This window comes from Gossypium hirsutum, chromosome A02 (assembly GCF_007990345.1).
Source record: "Gossypium hirsutum isolate 1008001.06 chromosome A02, Gossypium_hirsutum_v2.1, whole genome shotgun sequence".
Taxonomy (NCBI): Eukaryota; Viridiplantae; Streptophyta; class Magnoliopsida; order Malvales; family Malvaceae; genus Gossypium; species Gossypium hirsutum.
In genome coordinates, this window is record NC_053425.1 from 7,610,673 (window position 1) to 7,631,606 (window position 20,934).

Genomic DNA, 20,934 nt, shown 5'->3' on the forward strand with positions numbered 1-20,934 from the left:
AATACAATTTTAGAAAATTTTAATTTTAAAAAATTAAGTATTTGCTAATGTGGCATCCATGTATATTTCATGTCAATAAAGTTAACAAATGTTAACTTTTTCATCTATTTCGAGGTAATTTGACAAACAACAGAAGTTGAAGGGTTAAACAATATATTATTTAATTAAAGAATAAAAAGATTTAAAATATAATATTCAAAATAATAGTTGCTTCATTTCTTACGGCTTGTTCCAAATTAATATATATGTTTTGTAGAATGAGAAAAATAAACGATTTGAAAAAGCTTTTGAATCCATGTTTACATCTTTTATTATTCTTTATTTTATCATTTTAATCTTAAAATTGGCCCATTGTAACCAAAATTATAAAAATCTAGACATTTTTGAAAATTTCTCAACCGACCCCTTTCACTAGATATCAGCTTTCTAGATGGTCAAGTCTTCTCAAGCATTTGACTCTATTTTTTAAAATTATTTCTCCTTCGACTTTTCATATCTCACATTTCATAATTCTTCTTATAATAATAAACTAATAAAACAAAATTAATCGCCTTCTTATCTAACCAAATTTCAATGAATACATTTTTTAATGAAATTCTTTATGCAGGGTGGTATTATTTTGGACTATTTCTTTGTTAATGATTCATATCCAATGATGAAATTGCTAAGCTTCAAAATGCAGTATATATATAGCATGTTAGTTTCTCATTTCTTCCCACACCTCAACCTCAAACATTATCCACTTCATAAATTCTGTTTGTGTGTTCAATCCAATTGTTCGTATAATTAGAAGAGAAAAATGGGTGTTTTCACAAAAGAAGCAGAGGTGAGTACCCCACTCCCACCAGCCAAGGCTTTTAAGGCCTTTGCTGTAGATATCGAAAACCTAATGCCCAAAGTTGCCCCACAAACAATCAAGAGCGTCGAGGTCCTTGAAGGAAATGGTGGCTCTGGTACTATCAGGAAGATCACCTTTGCTGAAGGTAATTTTTTTCATTTTCTGTTCTTAAAAGGTGAACTATAAAATTTAGATGCAGTTATATTAGTTAGGTGCCCATGATTCAAAATCTTGATTTGGTTGATAACAAATGCAGGGCATGGATTAAGTCATGCGAAACACAAGGTTGATGTATTAGACAAAGACAACTTGGTGTACGCTTACACTGTGATGGAAAGCGATTTTTTTAACAAGAAGATCGAGAAAATCAGTTACGACATCAAGTTTGTTGCAGCAGCTGATGGAGGGTCAACTGTTAAGGTAAATGCCACGTTTTACACCGCCGGTGACACTGAGGTCACTCCCGACTTAATGGCCCAGATCAAGGAAGCTTCCGAGAAGCGAGCCCTTGTTATGAAGGCTATTGAAAGTTATGTCTTGGCAAATCCCGATGCCTAAAACTATGCTTTCATGGCGTTAATGGTTTGGATATTTCATATGTTGTGTTAGTCAAAAGCAGTGTTTGATTGGGTAATAAGTGATTTGTCTCTCTAGATTTGATCATCTCTATTTCTATTGTAATAAAAGTCTGAGTTGTTATTATGTTTGATATATGAGAGTGCAGAATATACTTACAGGTTTTCTTTAGGTGTCTTACGTATACTGCTTTTTACAAATTTCTTCATTCTCAAAAAGAATAACAAAATTACAAATAGCTACATTCTAAGCACATGAATTCAGGGTCAAATGTTCAGATTCAAATTATTCTTAATATAACTTGAATACACCATTGCAAAGGCTTCATTTTTAGCGATTGGTGATTGCATGAGCTTGTGAAATTTTTTTAACTCGAATTAGGTGTGGTTCGCCAAGCCCAAGCAATAGTGCAAAACCTGGGCGACGCTCGAGAGCCCCAATAGCAAGCTACTGTGATGGACTATCCCACTAGAAAAATAAATTTAATATCATGTGATCCGATGGATCACGTATCAGATATTAAACTGATAAGAACAGATACTACACTTGATCTTAGCCAAAAGGCCGAGAAAGGTATGCTTTCATTCATCAAGCATCGGCCAATTTAAAGCCTGCTTCTCGCCTGTTCTTACGTAGTGTTCCTGATGTGGGATTTTATGCAAATCAGTTACAAGAGCCGCCTACTGGTGCTCCTATAAAGACTGAACCCATCCTGAATAGACTGATTCCGGGCCACTTAGGATTTGATTCAACAACCAAGGCACCATTCAACAAGAAAACAACTGTCCTAACGACCAAAACTTTGAAAAACAAACACTGCATTTGCAATCTGTAAATCACACCAGGAATAGGATTATGGCTCTGCTCAAAGAAGCAGCAATGGCAAAAGCATTAGTTTGATCATTGTTGAACTGGAAGTCCTTGTACAACATTGTTTCCTGGATAGAAGTCTTCCGCTTTGGATCATTGCAGACGGACTTTTCCATAAACAAACAGTACACAGTTCTGTATCAGACACCTTTTCTTTCATTGTAAAAGGCAAGTTTAGCTTGAATCCCAATCAAATACGTGAACATGCTGCTTCGGTTTGCATGTGACACTCTGCCAGGCAATAGGCAAGCCATCCACAAGTTGTAATTTCAATGGTTTACTTTCTTCCTTGTTTCCGCCTCCTATATCTTTTGTTTTATTATTCTTTTCTATTCTACAGCTTAGGACTCTACAATTTTTGTCATTTTCATGGAGAATGGGAGAATATAAGCTGACTTAGCCGAAATCTGTTTTCAAGATTTATTATTACAGAGTTCTTTCTTTTGAACCTTCTTTTGATATTGACTGCTTTCAAGATCCATATATTTAGCTCTCCATGATAAGTTTACATCTGTTTCGTGTCCAACGATGTGTAAGGTCAGTACGCAAACCAGAATCAATTTTGCAAGTTATCTTCGGTGATTTCCAGACTACATTTAAAATTTTCAATAAAATATGAAGAAATTGATCACCTACCTAGGCTTTGAAAGAGCCTAGTATTCTTCATTATTCTCACTCTATAAATACTACATCATCCGGTTTACATCTCCACAGCTCAAAAACCTGTTCAATCATTTCCTAAAATCAGTAGAAAAAAATGGGTGTTTTCACTTACCAATCTGAGATTGTTACTGCAATCCCACCAGCCAAGATGTTTAAGGCTTGCATCCTTGACGGGGACACTCTCATTCCCAAGATTGTTCCTCAGGTTTTTAAGAGTGTTGAGTACTTGGAAGGCAATGGTGAGCCTGGGAGCATCAGGAAGGTCACCTTTGCACAAGGTTATTTAGCTTATTTATTTAACTTCATATTTTGAGCCAAATCTAATATATGATTAAGTTTGAAGGAAAAAAGGATGAGAATGATGTGGTTTTTGGACATGTATGTTGCAGGAAACCAATTCAATTACATGAAACAGAAGGTAGAAGCATTAGACAAAGAAAATTTTGAGTACATTTACAGTGTGATTGAAGGCAATCTGCTGATGAACATGCTGGACAAAATAACTTACGAAATAAAGTTAGAAGCCTCTCTAGGTGGGGGATCCATATGTAAGACTAGTAGTAAGTATTACACCATTGGTGACATTGAGCTCAAGGAAGAGGCAATCAAGGCAGGCAAAGAAAAGGCTTCGGGTGTTGTTGCGCGGAAGCGTGTGAAAAAGTAAAATTATTGTACTGAAAAATCACACTAAGTTCAATTCCCAGGAAAGAGAGGTAGATCACGAAGATCACTTAAATACCAAGTCTTTCCTAGCCAGAATATCCTTCTATCGTAATTTAATAGCACAATAAATCACTACAATCACATTCACAAAATATGCAAAACAAATAATAAAGAACACCAGAATTTTAACGAGGTTCAACAAATTTTGCCTACGTCCTCGGGCACTACCAAATATATTTCACTCCAAAAATTACAAGTGAAATTTACAAATAGAGAGAGAGAATAATGCCTTAAGTAGAGAATGGCAATTATGGGATGAAGAAAGTAAGAAATGGTTAGGCCTATTTATAGTTGAGGTTCAAGGATCAACTTGCAATGTCCCTATACAATTAGGGACCAAAATTGCAATTATCCCATGCCAACTTTTAACCCAACTTGCCAACCAATTTTACTTTCTACTTTCGGTGCCCACCCTTTTTGACTTTTCAAACAATGGGTGGGTTCCAATAATCTCCACCTTGAAGATTTGATTAGGATAATCTTATCTTCACACAATTCTTTCTACCTTTGACAACAATACTTGATAGTGCCTTCTTCAACTGTTAAACTTGCAGGATATTGATCAAGTTCAAACAATGTTCGAACTTGGTTGCTGTTACCACCTTGGTCATCATACCTGCGGGATTATCTGCAGTCTTGATCTTCTGAAGACAAATTTTCCCCTCTTCAATAATTTCCCGCACAAAATGGAATCGTACGTCGATATGCTTTGTATGTGCATGATAGACTTGATTATTTGCTAAATTAATAGCACTTTGACTATCACAATACACGTTAATATGCTCCTGAACCAACCCCAAGGTTTTAGCCATACCTTGTAACCAAATAGCCTCCTTTACAGCCTCTGTTACAGCCATGTACTCGGCTTCTGTGGTTGACAACGCAACTGTAGACTGTAGTGTAGACTTCCAACTTATTGGTCCTCCAACAAGTGTAAACACATAATCGGTGGTTGATCTTCGCTTGTCCAAATCACCGGCATAGTCAGAATCAACGTACCCAATAACACCTTTACCAAGTGTATTATCCTGCTTGAACAGTAATCCAACATCCACGGTCTTCTGAATATACCGTAGAATCCATTTCACAGCTTGCCAATGTCCTTTTCCAGGATTATGCATTTACCTGCTCACTATACTAACTGCCTGTGAAATGTCGGGTCTTGTACACACCATTGCATACATCAAGCTACCCACTGCATTAGAATACGGAACTTGCAACATGTATTCTCGTTCCGTATTCGTCGAAGGAGATAGTTGTGCAGAAAGCTTGAAATGAGAAGCCAACGGGGTACTTACAGGTTTTGTCTGCTCGTTCATGCCAAACTGCTGTAGTACCTTTTTCAAATACTACTTCTGAGACAAGCTAACTCTATCATGAGCTCTATCTCTCCATATTTCCATGCCGAGAATCTTTTTAGCTTCTCCTAGATCTTTCATCTCAAACTCGAGATTGAGTTGAGTCTTCAATCTTTCAATCTCAACTTTGCTCTTAGATGCTATTAGCATATCATCAACATATAAGAGCAAGTATATGAAAGTTCCTTCTTGTAGCTTCTGAAAATACACGCAATGATCAAATTTACTTCTTGTGTACCTTTGCCCTTTCATGAACTGATCAAATCGCTTGTACCACTGCCTCGGAGATTGCTTCAATCCATAAAGCGACTTTGTCAGTTTGCAAACCCAATTTTCTTTTCCAGCAACCTTGAATCCATCTGGCTGAGTCATATAGATTTCCTCTTCCAAATCACCGTGTAAAAACGCGGTCTTCACATCAAGCTGAACTAGTTCAAGATCATATTGCGCAACCAAGGCTAGCAAAATCCGAATAGATGAATGCTTCACAACTGGAGAAAACACTTCATTGTAGTCTATTCCTTCTTTTTGAGCGTAACCCTTTGCTACTAATCTAGCCTTGTATCGAATTTCATTTTTATCAGGAAATCATTCCTTCTTTGCATATACCCATTTACATCCAATTGCCTTCTTTCCCTTGGGTAGTGTCACCAACTCCCAAGTCTTATTTTTATGAAGAGACTGCATTTCTTCATTTATTGCTTGCTTCCACTTTACACCATCAGGGTTACTTATTACTTCTGTGTAAGTAGAAGGAACATCATCATCTGTAATTGGAAGTGCATAGGCCACTATATCATCAAAGCGAGCAGGCTTATGAATCTCTCTTCTTGGCCTTCTATATGCAATTGAATCTTGTTGCTGTAGAGGTTCTTGGGTAGGAACCTCTTCATCATTTGTCCCTTCAATATTAGCTGGATCATCGTTAACCTTTTCAAGCTCCACCTGCTGCAAAGTACTACTGGTTTTGTCATCCTTTTGTGAATCCTTATACTTCAACATGGTTGATTCATCAAAAGTCACATCTCTACTGAAAACAATCTTCCTTGTATTAGGACACCAGAGACGATATCCTTTTACTCCATCAGTTATACCCAAGAATAATGCTTTCTTTGCTCTTGGGTCTAACTTAGATTCTTTTACATGATAATATGCAGTGGAACCAAATACATGCAAAGAATCATAATCAGTAGCAGATTTACCAGTCCACATCTCCATAGGAGTTTTTCCATTTATTGCAGCTGATGGCAAACGGTTAATTAGATGGCACGCATATGTAACTGCCTCAGCCCAAAATTCTTTGCCCAATCCAGCATTGGACAACATACATCGAACTTTCTCCAGTATAGTTTGATTCATTCGTTCTGCCACCCCATTTTGCTGTGGTGTATCCCGAACAGTGAAGTGTCGCACAATGCCCTCATCTTGGCATACTTGTAGAAATGGATCGTTTTTGTACTCAGTACCATTATCTGATCGAAGTCGTTTGACCTTTCGACCAGTCTGAGTCTCCACCATCTTCTTCCATTTCAGAAATGCATCCAAAACTTCAGTTTTTCTTTTCATTAGATACACCCATACTTTTCTTGAATAATCATCAACAAAAGTAACAAAATAGTGCATACCTCCCAAAGAAGCTACTTTGGTAGGTCCCCACACATCACTGTGAACGTAGTCCAGAATTCCTTTCGTATTGTGAATTGCTGGACCAAATTTTACCCTCTTCTGCTTGCCCAGAACACAATGTTCATAGAATTCCATTTTGCAAGAATTTTCACCTTTCAATAAGCCTTGCTTCACCAATGTCTGCAAAGCTTTTTCACCAGCATGTCCCAATCGCATATGCCATAATCTGGTAGCCTCTGAATCTACATCTTTTGTAGAAACTGTTGATGTTGATCCAATAACTGTACTTCTATTTAAAAAATACAAGTTATTTCTTCTTGTGCCTTTCATCACCGTCAGTTGCCCAGCTACTACTTTTAGTAATCCATCTCTCAAAGTGATTGTGAGCCCTTTAGATTCTAGGGCACCTAATGAGATGAGATTTTTCTTCAGGCTAGGTACGTAGTGAACATCTGTCAAGACTTGGATTGAGCCGTCGTGATTCTTCAATTGGACTGTACCCACTCCCATTGTCTTACAAGCACTATCATTGCCCATAAGAACAATTCCACATTCTAGCTCTTTAAGACTAGAAAACCAGTCCTTATTAGGACACATATGGTAAGTACATCCTGAATCCAAAATCCACTCATCCGTTTGACATGCCATTGCCATGCCAACCAAGCTAAAGTCTGACTCTTCATCATGCTCCGCTACACATGCATTAGAAATAGCCTTGCCCTTTTGTAGCTTAGGACAATTCTTTTTCCAATGCCCTTTTTCACGGCAAAAGGCACATTCATCTTTGGCGGGTCTCCCTTTGGACTTTCCCCTTCTACCAGATTTGCTGCTGTGTGAACGACCTCTTACTGTTAAGACTTATGCGGTTGTATCTCTGTGATCTCTTTTATCTTTCTTTCGAGTCTCAGATCTATACAACGCACTACAGACTGCATCAAATGTGATCGTGTCCTTCCCATGAAGCAATGTGGTGGTAAGATGATCATATTCATCAGGAAGGGAATTCAACAACAATAATGCCTTGTCTTTATCTTCAAATTTCTCATCCAAATTTAGCAAGTCTGCTAAAATTTTATTGAATGAGTTCACATGATCATTCATCGACATACCGGGTGCATACGTGAATCGATAAAGTTTTTTTTTCATATAAAGCCTATTTTCAAGACTTTTCGTTAGAAACTTTTCTTCCAGTGTATCCCATAACTTCTTTACTGATGTCTCCCTCATGACAGAATACTTCTGCTCTTTGGCCAAACATAGGCGGATTGTACCACACGTCTGTCTATTGATCTTGGCCCACTCATTGTCATCCATCTTGTCAGGTTTTTCTTCAAGGGCTATATCTAGCTCTTGCTGACATAAGACATCCAGGATCTCACATTGCCACATACCAAAATTATTAGTACCGTCAAATTTCTCTACTTCAAATTTTGCATTTGTCACAGTAGTCCTTGCTGATGACGATGCTGCTGCCATTTTTCTCTTCAATCCCAACTGCTGTATACGTTAACAGTACCGTATACGTGAATAGTGCCGTATACGTAAATAGTACCATATACGTGAATAGTGCCGTATACGTGAATAGTACCATAAACGGTCGTATTCCCTAAGTACAAACCTGGCTCTGGTACCAATTGTTGTGCGGAAGCATTTGAAAGAGTAAAATTATTGTACTGAAAAATCACACTAAGTTCAATTCCCAAGAAAGAGAGGTAGATCACGAAGATCACTTAAATACCAAGTCTTTCCTAGCCAGAATATCCCTCTATCGTAATTTAATAGCACAATAAATCACTACAATCACATTCACAAAATATGCAAAACAAATAATAAAGAACACCAGAATTTTAACGAGGTTCAGCAAATTTTGCCTACGTCCTCGGGCACTACCAAATATATTTCACTTCAAAAATTACAAGTGAAATTTACAAATAGAGAGAGAATAATGCCTTAAGTAGAGAATGGCAATTATGGGATGAAGAAAGTAAGAAATGGTTAGGCCTATTTATAGTTGAGGTTCAAGGATCAACTTGCAATGTCCCTATACAATTAGGGACAAAAATTGCAATTATCACATGCCAACTTTTAACCCAACTTGCCAACCAATTTTACTTTCTACTTTCGGTGCCCACCCTTTTTGACTTTTCAAACAATGGGTGGGTTTCAATAGGTGTATTGTTCAACTCCATCGAAGCCTACCTCGCTGCAAATCCTAACGCCTATTGAGATTGCATTCACTACAATGAATATCAAGAAATTGGCCTTCTCCTCTTCTAGCTTTTACTTCTGCAGCAAATGAGCTTCCAATTTCTAATAAAGACTTCATAGTCTGCCTGAAATAAACAAAAGAGCAGACAAATGTATTTACTGAATCTTGTTGTGTGAGATATTCATTGAGAATAAAGAATTGGCCATCTTTCATCTGAATAATCGTTGTCCTATTAACCACCTTTAATCATTAGTTGCATAAGTTAAACGTCATAGAGCTGGCTCATGGATGAAACATGTGTAGTTCATAATCCATTTACTCAAGACATTTACCTGAAAATTTAACAATTTCAGTTATGATTCCATGATCTGAAAATTTTTCCTCTCATAGTATTTACTACTGCCAGAGGATTCTGGATTAGTCAATTAAAGGTACTCATTGACTGCAGGAACCTGATAACAGGATAGAAAATGCAAGTGCTGAAGATGTTTGTAAGTACCCAACACTTAAAGTTCTAGGCTATAAAACTGAAATGGGGTTAAAGTGAGTTTTTGGGAAAATCCTAGGGACAATTAAAGTATAAGATTGTTGGTGTTTGACACACTTTATCCGGATGAAATATGAACTTCAGTCTGGATTTTAAACAACAGCGTAATATATCCGGATGAAGAAGGAAGAAAACTTGAGAATCAGGTCTGGAGTTTTTAAGCAAAACAGAAACAGAATTGAAAAGCAAAAAAAATAAGAAAAGGAAATGGAAATGATATTGAATGAAAAAGATGATGATTTTTCATTAATTTAACATTGGCAATCTGCCATTACATATATCAAACATGAGATGATCATTACAAGTCAAAATGCTACCTAAACATTTACCTAACACCACTTAAAACATTGAAAATTGTTAAACTAGCTTGCACAAGTTGCTTTGCTGAATTTTCAGTCAATCAACATCTAAAATACATCAAAAGATTTACCAACTAAGTTCTAAAGGAACTAAGTTACAAACTATGAACTTAAGGTAACCAAAATGAGTTGAAATCGGACAGTATTAGTAAGCTTCTGCTTCTGTCTATTAGTCTCAAGCTGCATTGCCACCTTTTCTGGTTTAAGATGCATACTTCACCCGGTAATAATACAACAGTTTGATCTCTTTTCTTTACAGCTGCATGCATGGCTCGGGCTACTTCTTGACACTTTGGCTTCTTCACATGCTGCATGCAGGCCAACTTCAACAAAGATATTCACCTTTTGTTCTATCTTACAAGAACATAACCATGTTAAATTTGGCACATAAATCACTGATCAAGTGATTTTCTGGAACCACGTACGGTGGCTGTAATAACATAATATTCAGGATTTCATATTAATACTTTTGCTGCAACATGTTTTATTTCTAGAAAACTAACAAACTATCACCGAAAGTTTCTATGTTGCTTCGACTATTCATTATTCTTGAAGTACCCATACATGGAATTTATGTTATCTGGACATTAGAATGGGGATATGATCCTCATAAAACTCTCTAGATACATGAAACACATAATAAAATTGAAGATAACTGTGTTAGATCCAAGGTTTTGATTGTTTAAAATGTTAGTGAATTAGAGTCTCTTCTTTTCAATCTTCTTTACAGTTCCAATAATATTAGTCTCATGATTCAATGATTTGTTGGTTTATGGTAAGCTTTATGTTGTATATGTAAAAATAAAATAAAATAAAATAAAAATAAAGAACACACATATATTTTTACATAGAAACCCTTTCGGAAAAAAAATCACGGGCAGAGGAGAAGAAAATTCACTATGTCGAATTTGAATAATTATAAGAGGAATAGACTATATCTATTTATAGGCTTGTAAAGCCATATTCTAGTAAGATTGAAACACCTTATTCTAATCAATATAAAATAGATGGAGTTTAATAAGGTTTAAAAAACCTTATTCTAAAATAAAATAAAAGAAATGTAGTTCTATATGGATTTTACTTTTATTTTATTTTACCACTGTATTTTATTTAAATAAGGATTCGGGTCATTTAATTCTAACAATCTCCACTTTGACACGAATTCTCAATGAATAAGTTCTTCATCGCAAACTCTTAACGAACAAGTCATCCACATTTTCCATAAAACCCCTTAGGGGTTTTAACTTCAACAATGGACACCAACCAAGTCTAAGCAATGCTCAAACTTGGTTATAGAAAGTGACTTAGTTGTCATATCTGCAGGATTTTCATGAGTACTAATTTTACTCACAACAAAATCACCACGAGCAATAATATTAAGAACAAAATGATACCGAACATCAATGTGTTTTGTTCTCTCATGAAACATTTGATCTTTTGTAAGGAAGATTGCACTCTGACTGTCACAAAATTCAGTACTAATTTGAAGGTCTTCATTGAGTTCACTAAATAGTCCCTTCAACCAGATAGCTTCTTTACAAGCCTCAGTAATTGCCATGTACTCAGCTTCAGTGGTAGACAAAGCGACTGGAGTTTGCAAAGTGGCTTTCCAACTGATTGCGCAACCTCCGATTGTAAAGACATAACCTATGAAAGATCTTCTTCTATCAAGGTCTCCAGCAAAATCAGCATCAACATACCCAATGACTTCATCTCTAGTTCTTCCAAACTGTAAGCAAACATTAGTAGTACTCCGTAAGTATCTTAACATCCACTAACTGTTTTCCAGTGTTCTTTACTGAGATTCGCCATGTATCTGCTAACTGCACTGACTGCATATGTTAAATCTGGATGTGAACAAACCATAGCATACATGAGAGATCCCACTACACTAGAGTATGGAACATGTGACATGTACTCAATCTCATCATCTGATTGTGGAGACAAAGCCGATGAAAGTCTAAAATGGGCTGCTAAAGAAGTACTAACAGGTTTAGCACTTTGCATATTGAACCTGTAAAGAACTTTCTCAATGTACCCCTTCTGACTTAAGTACAATTTACTTGCTTTTCTATCTCTGAGAATCTCCATACCAAGTATTTCTTTACTGGTTCTAAATCTTTCATCTCAAATTCTTTACTTAGTTAGGCTTTAACCTTTCTTATCTCTCATTTATCTTATGCTGTTATAAACATGTCATCAACATAAAGAAGTAGATATATAAAAGAACCATCACTATTTTTCTTAAAGTAAATACAACTGTCAAAACTACTTTTTTTGAAATCATGAGAAGTCATAAAAGAATCAAACCTTTTGTACCACGTCTTGGTGATTGTTCCAAACCGTAAAGGGACTTTTTCAGCAAGCAAACATAGGCCTTTTTTTTTAGACTGTAAAACCCTCTGGTTATTGCATGTAAATATCCTCCTCAAGTTCTCCATGCAAAAATACAGTTTTTATATCTAACTACTCAAGCTCCAAATCATGCATGGCCACAATACTAAGCAAAGCTCGAATCGAACTATGCTTAACAACTGGGGAGAACACATCTGTAAAGTCCACTCCTGGAATTTGACTGTAATCCTTTACAACAAGCATTACTTTATATCTGGGTTTTTCAACTCCTGGAGTCCCTTCTTTCTTTTTAAATATCCATTTACAACGAACAGCCTTTTTACCTTTAAGAAGTTTCACAAGATCCCATGTTCTGTTTTTGTAGAGTGATTCAATCTCCTCTTGCATAGCAAACATCCACTTTTCTGAGTTTTCATAGCTAATAATTAGATGGCTCTTGATTCGCATCTATATCTTCAGCCACATTTAAAGCATAAGCAACTAGATCAGCCTCATCATACTTCTTTGGAGGTTTAATTTCTCTTCTAGTTCTATTTTTGGCGATAGAGTATTGCGGTGAAGAAGCAACTCTATTCTCAATTTTTGTATTAGCTTGAGGAGTCGGCTCTGTATTAATCTGATACTCCACCTGCTTTTGATTTTCTTTATTGAAAGAGTCTTTAAGAGATAAGTTAGACAACATAACAGTTTCATCAAAAACAACATCTCTGCTAATCACAACTTTCTATTTTTAGGATACCATAACTTATACCCTTTTACACCAGCTTTATAACCAAGAAAAACACATTTAATGGATCTCTATTCCAATTTTCCATTATCAACATGAGTATACGCAGGACACCCAAAAATCTTTAAATCAGAATAATTTGCAGGATTATCAAACCATATCTCTTGCGAAGTCTTTTTCTCAATGGCAATGGATGGGGATTGGTTGATCAAAAAACATGCAGTAGAGGCTGCTTCGGCCCAAAACGACTTTGGTAAGTTGGCATTTGACAACATATATCAAACATTCTCTATGATCATTCTGTTCATTCGTTCTGCAATGCCATTTTGCTGTGGAGTATAGCGAACTGTCAAGTGTCTCACGATCCCTTCTGACTTACACAATCTATTAAACTCATCAGAACAGAACTCTAAGCCATTGTCTGTGCGGAGGTATTTTATTTGTTTTCCCGTCTGTTTTTCAATCATAATTTTCCAAGACTTAAATGCGAAAAACATATCGTTTTTCTGCTTCAAGAAGAACGCCCAAATTTTTCTGGAAAATCATCAATAAAGGTTAGCATATAATTAGCTCCACCTCTCAAAGGCACTTTGGTTGGCCCCCACAGATCAGAATGAATATACTCAAACATTCCCTTCGTGTTATGGATTCCTCTGGTGAATCGAACTCTTTTTTGCTTCCTAAAAACATAGTGCTCACAAAAATTCGATTTGCAAATTCCTTGCCCATCAAGAAGTCCTCTTTTGCTCAATTCTTCCATACCATTCTCACTCATATGCCTTAGCCGCATATGCCAAAGTTTAGTAATATCATCATCTGACAAGGAAGAGGAAACGACAGCTGCATCACCAGTAAAAGTAGAACCCTGCAAAATATATAACTTGGCAGTCTTTCTCTGCCCTTTCATCACAATAAGAGAACCTTTGGAAATCTTTAAAACCCCACTTTCAGCTGTGTATCTGTACCCTTTTGAATCAAGAGTACTCAATGGAATTAAATTTCTTTTCAATTTGGAACATGTTGTACGTCACTAAGTATTCTGACAACTCCATCAAACATCTTAACTTTAATTGTTCCAACACCTACAATTTTATATGAAACATTATTTCCCATCAAAACAACAAATTCAGACACTGTTTCGTAAGTTGTAAACCAATCCCGATTGGGACTCATGTAGAAGGTGCAGCCTGAATCAAGTATCCACTCCTCGCTCACTTTAGAATTGTTGATCGAAGTGACTAGAAGTTCACCATCGCTGTAGTCTTCTACAACATAAGCTTCACCGGAATTTTCTGGTTATTTTTCCTTTTGATTCGCAACCTCCCTTTTAATCTTGTTCTGTAGCTTATAGCACCCGGATTTAATGTGCCGTTTCTTCTTGCAGAAGTTACAAGTTTTACATCTATTTGAAGACTTTGATCTGCCATTAGATTTACTGCGAGGATTCCGTTCCTGTGTCCTTCCATGATCATCATCCATATTCTGATCTTGTCTCCCACGAATAATGAGCTCTCTTCCTGAGAGTCGTGTTTAACCATAATATGCTTCATCTTATCATACGAGGTCAAAGAATCATAAACCTCATCAACTGTGAGAGACTCGCGGCTATATAAAATCATGTCTCTAAAGGTTGAATAAGATGGGGGCAACGAACAAAGTAGAATCAACCCTAAATCTTCCTTATTATACTGAACCTTTATGGCCTCTAAGTTTGAGAGAATTTCTTTAAACACTGTTAAGTGTTCGAGTACAAACGCACATTCCTCCAAACAATGAGCATAAAGACGCTGCTTCATATGTAGCTTGCTTGTTAGAGTTTTTGACATACATATTTGTTCTAGCCTCTTCCATAATACAGCGGCGGTCTTCTCTTTCATCACATCCTGTAAAATTTTGTTGGACAAATGCAGATGTAATTATGTTAATGCCTTTTGATCCTTACGCTTCTTCTCTTTATCTGTTAATATCGAAGACATCTTATCTATCCCTAGTAGGGCATCCTCTAAATTTATCTGCGCAGGAACTGCTTGCATCTTAATCTGTCACAACACAAATTTGGTGTTGCGATCCAACAGCAGAATTTCATACTTCAAAGACGCCATTACTGTGATCAAGATGAACAACTCGGAAGCTCTGATACCGCTTAGTAAAAAAATAAAATAAAATAAAATAAAGAACACAGATTTTTACACGAAAACCCTTTTGGGAAAAAACCAAGGGCAGAAGAGAAGAAAATTCACTGTGTCGAATTTGAATAATTACAAGACGAATAGACTATGTCTATTTATAGGCTTGTAAAACCATATTCTAGTAAGACTGAAACACTTTATTCTAATCAATATAAAATAGATGAAGTTTAATAAGGTTTAAAAAACCTTATTCTAAAATAAAATAAAAGAAATGTAGTTCTATATGGATTTTAATTTTATTTTATTTTACCACTGTATTTTATTTAAATAAGAATTAGGGTCATTTAATTCTAACAGTATATTGAAGAGATAAGTAAGATATGTACACAAAATAGAATCATTTGAAAATTTTTAGGTGCTTTTCTCATACTAAAGTACAAAATTTCACTAAATGCCAAAAATCCCATAAAATATAAAGAAATCACCAAAGATTCCAGAGGGCCTAAAAGTCACAAACAGCTAAATCTTGAAGCTGGCGCTATAAATACTACAATTATATATCAGATATGTACATCATCGGCAAACATGAAACATATCCTCTGCAAAGTAACCAAATCCCAAATCACTTGATCATGGGTGTTTTCACATATAAATCTGTGGTTATTACAGCGAGCCTACCAGCAAAGATGTTTAAGGCTTGCATCATTAATGGTGGCACTCTCATTCCCAAGATTGTTCCTCAGGCTTTTAAGAGCGTTGAGTACATTGAAGGCAATAGTGAAGCTGGTAGCATCAAGAAGGTCACCTTTGGAAAAGGTCTGCTCATTTATATAATTTTGAATCATATACATATATGTATATTAAGTCTGAAGGGAAAAAGGGTGAAAGCTATGCGTTTTTCTTCATACAGAAAGCCAATTCAAATACATGAAGCAGAAGGTTGAAGCAATAGACAATGAGAATTTTGTGTACATTTACAATGTGGTTGAAGGTGATGCATTGATGAACAAGCTTGAGAAAATCACTTACGAGACAAAGTTAAATGCCTTTCCAGATGGGGGATCCGTATGCAGCTACTAGTAAGTATTATACCATTGGTGACTTAGAGCTCAAGGAGGAGGGAATCAAGGCTGGCAAAGACAAGGCTTTGGGAATATTCAAGGCCATTGAAGCCTACATCCTGGAAAATCCTAACGCCTATTGAAAACATCCCAATATTGAGATTGCATCCACTGCATGCAATGAATATCAAACAATTGCCTTTTTTTCATCTAGTTTTTGGTGTTGCAGCATACGATACGACCTTCAAACTGCTAATAAGAGTTCATAGTTTGCCCTGGTTACCAGGAAGCTTGAACTGAAATGTAAAGCATGTAATAATTTGAAGAGCATCCAATGTATTTACGAATCTTGTTATCAGATATCCATTGATAATAAAGAGTTCGTCATCTTTCATCTTTCAAGTTTAAGAAGAAATTTGAAACTAATTCTGACAGATATTCCTTAAAATTCAACCTAGAAAAGAAACTATGTTGCCATATATACTTCATACATTTACTCAAAATTTGAGTAATTTCAGTCATAATTCCATGTCCCAAAATTGTTCCTCTCACAGTGCTAAAATCAAGTTTTTAACTACTGCTAGAGGACTGTGGATTATTACCATCAATAACTTTTCATTTTATATATCTATAGTGGAAATATATCCATATCCAAAACTCATCATCAAGTCCTGGTAACATAATGAAAGAAATGATAAATGGAAGGTACCCATTGAGTGCAGCAACCAATAACTCAGTAGGAAAATTGAAGTGCTGAAGATGGTTTTAAGCACCCAACACTAAAATGGGGTTAAAGAGAGTTTTAGGGAAGATTTCACCATTTGTTCTATCTTAAGAGATAAGTGCTAGGAGTAACATGAATTTTATGCTCTTAATTCTTTAAATTCATATTTTTATACTTAAGAGAGTATTTGAAAGTAAAATGAATGAAAACTAGAAAAATCGGAGTAGGGTACAGCACCCACAGGGGCTGACCCTTTCACATGGCCGTGTGAGCCACACAAGATGGCACACGGTTATGTGGCGAGTCACATCAAGGTAATTATTACTATTTTGCTAAGTTAGTATTCTTATCATTAAGCTCAGAGGTTGTTGACCACATTCATCTATATTATTACTTAATAAAAATTTAACGGGTAAACTATTTAGATAATCACCCAAATTTTAACGCATTACTGTTTTAGTTATTCAATTTTTTATTAATTTAATTACTCCTATAACTCGATTTCATTTTTTTAATCATTCTATTATTTAAATGTTTTGGTCATTAAACAGAAATGTTGATGTAACATTATTTTGAATAATATAATATTTAAAAATATATATGAAAATCTTTATATGGATTAGATTTGAAAATGAAGCATTTTAAAAAATGGGGAAAAATTATAAAATTATATATGAACTTTGATTTAATATGCAACTTGACATATGAACTTTAATTTGATGTAAATATACATATGAAACTTTGATTATGGTTCAAATGTATATATGAAACTTTAATTTTGACTCAACCATGCTCATTTAATGAAATAAATACATCAATTTATTTTTATATTCTATAAATATAATTATATGCGTATGTAATATATAAACATAAAATGATGCTATATCAATAATTGTGTTAATAATTTATGAGAATTTGAACAAATCAAAATTTCATATATAAAATTACACATTAGACTAAAGTACATGTATAATTTTGAGATTTATCCCTAATTAATTTTATGAAATTATTTTAAATGGAAACAATTGATATAATGTCTAAACAATTTTATACAACAATTTTATAGTATTAAAATATCTCATTTAAATATCATACAATATACAGTATTTAGAATACATTTTTTTTCATATTATTTGTAAAAAAAGTACAAATTTTGAAATTAAAAATATTATAATTAATACAAACAATAAAAAACTAGTGAGGTGCCTATTTGAATAATTAATAATGAATAGAAAATCTTTGGTAACAATTGAAAAATTATAAATATTATACAAAAACATTCAAACACATTTGTATCCGAGTTATTTACCATTTTAATTCTTATATTTTAAAAAAAATTCCAATAACCAATTTATTGACATTTATGAAATTTTGTTTCACATTGCTTTCTAGATTGTCAAGCATTTGACTATAATTTTGATATCTCGGTTATAAGGATTGTATGAAAACCAAGTTAGCCGCCATTTGTTTGTATTGGAAACTAGCCGCCCCCTTATAATATGCAGAGAAGAGGAATAAAATTACATTCTTCAAGCAAGGTGGTATTATTTTGACTATTTCTTTGTCAATCAATCTTATCCAATGAAGAATAAGATGGAAATGAAATGTGAGTGCATAAATAACATGTTAGTTTCTCATTTCTTCCCATATCGAATAGCATCAGTTCATGAATATTTGTGTTGAATCTATGTTGGTGTTGAGAGTAAAGAGAAAACAAGTCTGAACTGAAACTTGCGCAGCAAGACTCGATGCTTGCTGAAGAAAAAAAACAGAAATAAAAAAAGGAATTGAAAAAAAAAGAATGTGGAGAGTATTTTGAATGAATAATTCCAATGAATTTCCATTAACTTTAACAATGGCATAATGCCAATACAAATATCAAAACATTTTCTGATCAAGGTAAGGCTAACATCACCTAAGCACTACCTAACTCCACTAATTACATTGAAAATGAAAGACTGTGCTTGCACACTTGGAAAAGCTGTTTTATCAGCTCAAATGTCAACAAAAAAAACATCAAATACATCATCAACTTAGTATAAATTTAACTAGATTACAAAACATAACAAAACACAAGTTGAAATTGGACAGCAACATTGAACTTCAGCTGCTGCATGCATGGCTCGACTGCATGTGCTTCATGACTGCTTGTGCTGCATGGAGACCAGCTTCAACAATCTATTTGTTTGTATAATTTGAAGAGAAAAATGGGTGGTTTTGCAAAAGAAGTAGAGGTTAGTACATCACTTCCCCCAGCCAAGGCATTTAAGGCATTTGCTGAAGATCTGGACACCCTATTGCCCACGGTTGCCCCACAAGCAATCAAGAGTGTGGAGCGCCTTTGAAGGAGATGGTGGCCCTGGAACTATAAAGAAGATCACCTTTGCTGAAGGTAATTTAATTACTTAAAAACGGTAAACTACAAATTTAGATTATCTTTCTTCACATACCAGTGTGCTTGTGGGGTGATAACAAATGCAGGGTATGGATTCAGTTATGCGAAACACAGGGTTGATGTGTTGGACAAAGACAACTTCTTGTACACTTACGTTGTGATCGAAAGCGACTTTTTTAACAACACGGTGGAGAAAATCAGCTACGAGACAAAGTTTGTAGCAGCAGCAGATGGAGGAACAAGAATTAAGGTAACTACCACGTTTTACACCATTGGTGACATTCAGATTACTCCAGATCTAATGCTCCAAATCAAGGAAGCATCCGAGAAGCGAGCCCTTATTTTGAAGGCTATTGAAAATTATGAGTTGGCAAATCCCGATATCTAATTTGTCTTACCCAAAAACTGTATTTGATTTGGGTAGTAACTCGTTTGTCTCTCTGGATTTCATCATTTCTATTTCCATTGTAATAAAAGTCTTTTGAGTTGTTATCATCTTTCATTTATACTTGAAACCAATGTTTTATGGCTCATGACACTAACACTCTTATTATTTGTAAACCTCTAGCTTTTGTTTGTGTTTTTAAGGTTGGATTTATAGTTTTGTTAATTACTTATGTACTTTTTCATGTTTCTATGTATGGGATCTTTTGCTTGGTTCCTAAACTCTTAGAGGGTTTTTAGAATCTCTTTAGTGTCTAACACTGGAAAAAAGGTTGACATCAAGAGTCTATTTTATACTTCATTTTTTATTGTTCCTTAAGTGTTTTAAGATCAAATTGATAAAATTTATATATAGAGAGGATTATATTTGTTAAATTATTTAGAATTAGGAATAAATTGAGGACTAAATGTTATTTACACCAATTAAAAAAGGTCACGTCATCATTTTCGTTAAAGATTTAACGAGGCCAAAACAAATCAATCGAAAATGTTAGTGATGAAATTAGAAGTTTTTGTAGTTCGATGACTAAAATAAAAACATGCTAATAATTAGGTAATTAATGGTATAGTTTACCTAATTTTTTTTAATTTATAATAATTATAATTTTAGTATGAAACTCATGATAGCATTACCGTGGAGAACTTTAGCAGAAATTGGGATCCAATTACTTGAAGATATGAGAAAAGAAAGACACTTTATTGCTTTGTGAGATGTAAAAGGAAATACATATGAAGGTAATTACTAAATACAAAGAAATAGTACCAGAATTGTCCAGAGTGGAGTAATCACACCACAGACTTCTCACCAGCTCATATTGGAAAGGTAACCATTAGGAAACATGACAGGTGCTAAATTTTATATAGTTTCTTAAATATATTGTGACTTGGTATCGGATAAAAAGAAGAAATTAATGTCTTTTAAATATCAATAATTTTTCAATAACTTTACTTTTGTGGGATATGATGCATTCATTCAATGCAATTATAATCGCTTTGTAGAGACTCAGGGTATATACCCTTCTTAAAATGGTAAAATTTTAATTTAGGTACTTTATAATTCATAAAATTTTAAATTATTAATGATAAAATTATACTTTGACACATTAAAAATTATAAAAATTTGATTTAATTTTTTGAAAATTATAAAAATATAAATTATTAAAATTATAAAATTATATTTTTACTATTGTAAAAATATACAATTTAATTTTGGACCAAAAGAATTTATGATTCCGCCACTTATTATAGTGAATATCACCAATAAAGATAAACCTCGGTATGATGCTGGTAAAAAATGCAACAGAAAAGTTGAAATTGATGATGAGAACAA

General features: G+C 34.5%; 2 protein-coding genes, 1 non-coding gene and 2 pseudogenes across 3 annotated transcripts; 4 read left to right on the forward strand and 1 right to left on the reverse strand.

The window, feature by feature from the left end:
* Positions 1-549: 549 nt before the first annotated feature.
* On the forward strand, positions 550-1,579 carry LOC107933194 (major allergen Pru ar 1). The gene is made up of 2 exons (XM_016865362.2): positions 550-983; positions 1,095-1,579. Exons 1-2 carry the CDS (start codon positions 800-802, stop codon positions 1,394-1,396), a joined length of 486 nt encoding a protein of 161 aa, XP_016720851.2. The 5' UTR covers positions 550-799; the 3' UTR covers positions 1,397-1,579.
* A 216-nt stretch (positions 1,580-1,795) lies between these two features.
* On the reverse strand, positions 1,796-1,991 carry LOC121216712 (U2 spliceosomal RNA). The gene has a single exon (XR_005912889.1). It is a non-coding gene; the product is annotated as a U2 spliceosomal RNA (small nuclear RNA).
* Positions 1,992-3,041: 1,050 nt separating this feature from the next.
* On the forward strand, positions 3,042-8,880 carry LOC107933232 (major allergen Pru ar 1). The gene is made up of 3 exons (XM_016865390.1): positions 3,042-3,225; positions 3,337-3,579; positions 8,825-8,880. The coding sequence occupies exons 1-3, from the start codon at positions 3,042-3,044 to the stop codon at positions 8,878-8,880; spliced, it is 483 nt and encodes a 160-aa protein (XP_016720879.1).
* A 6,732-nt stretch (positions 8,881-15,612) lies between these two features.
* LOC107933233 (major strawberry allergen Fra a 1.06-like) lies at positions 15,613-16,184 on the forward strand (annotated as a pseudogene).
* A 2,727-nt stretch (positions 16,185-18,911) lies between these two features.
* Positions 18,912-19,548, forward strand: LOC107933228 (major allergen Pru ar 1-like; annotated as a pseudogene).
* Positions 19,549-20,934: the final 1,386 nt, after the last annotated feature.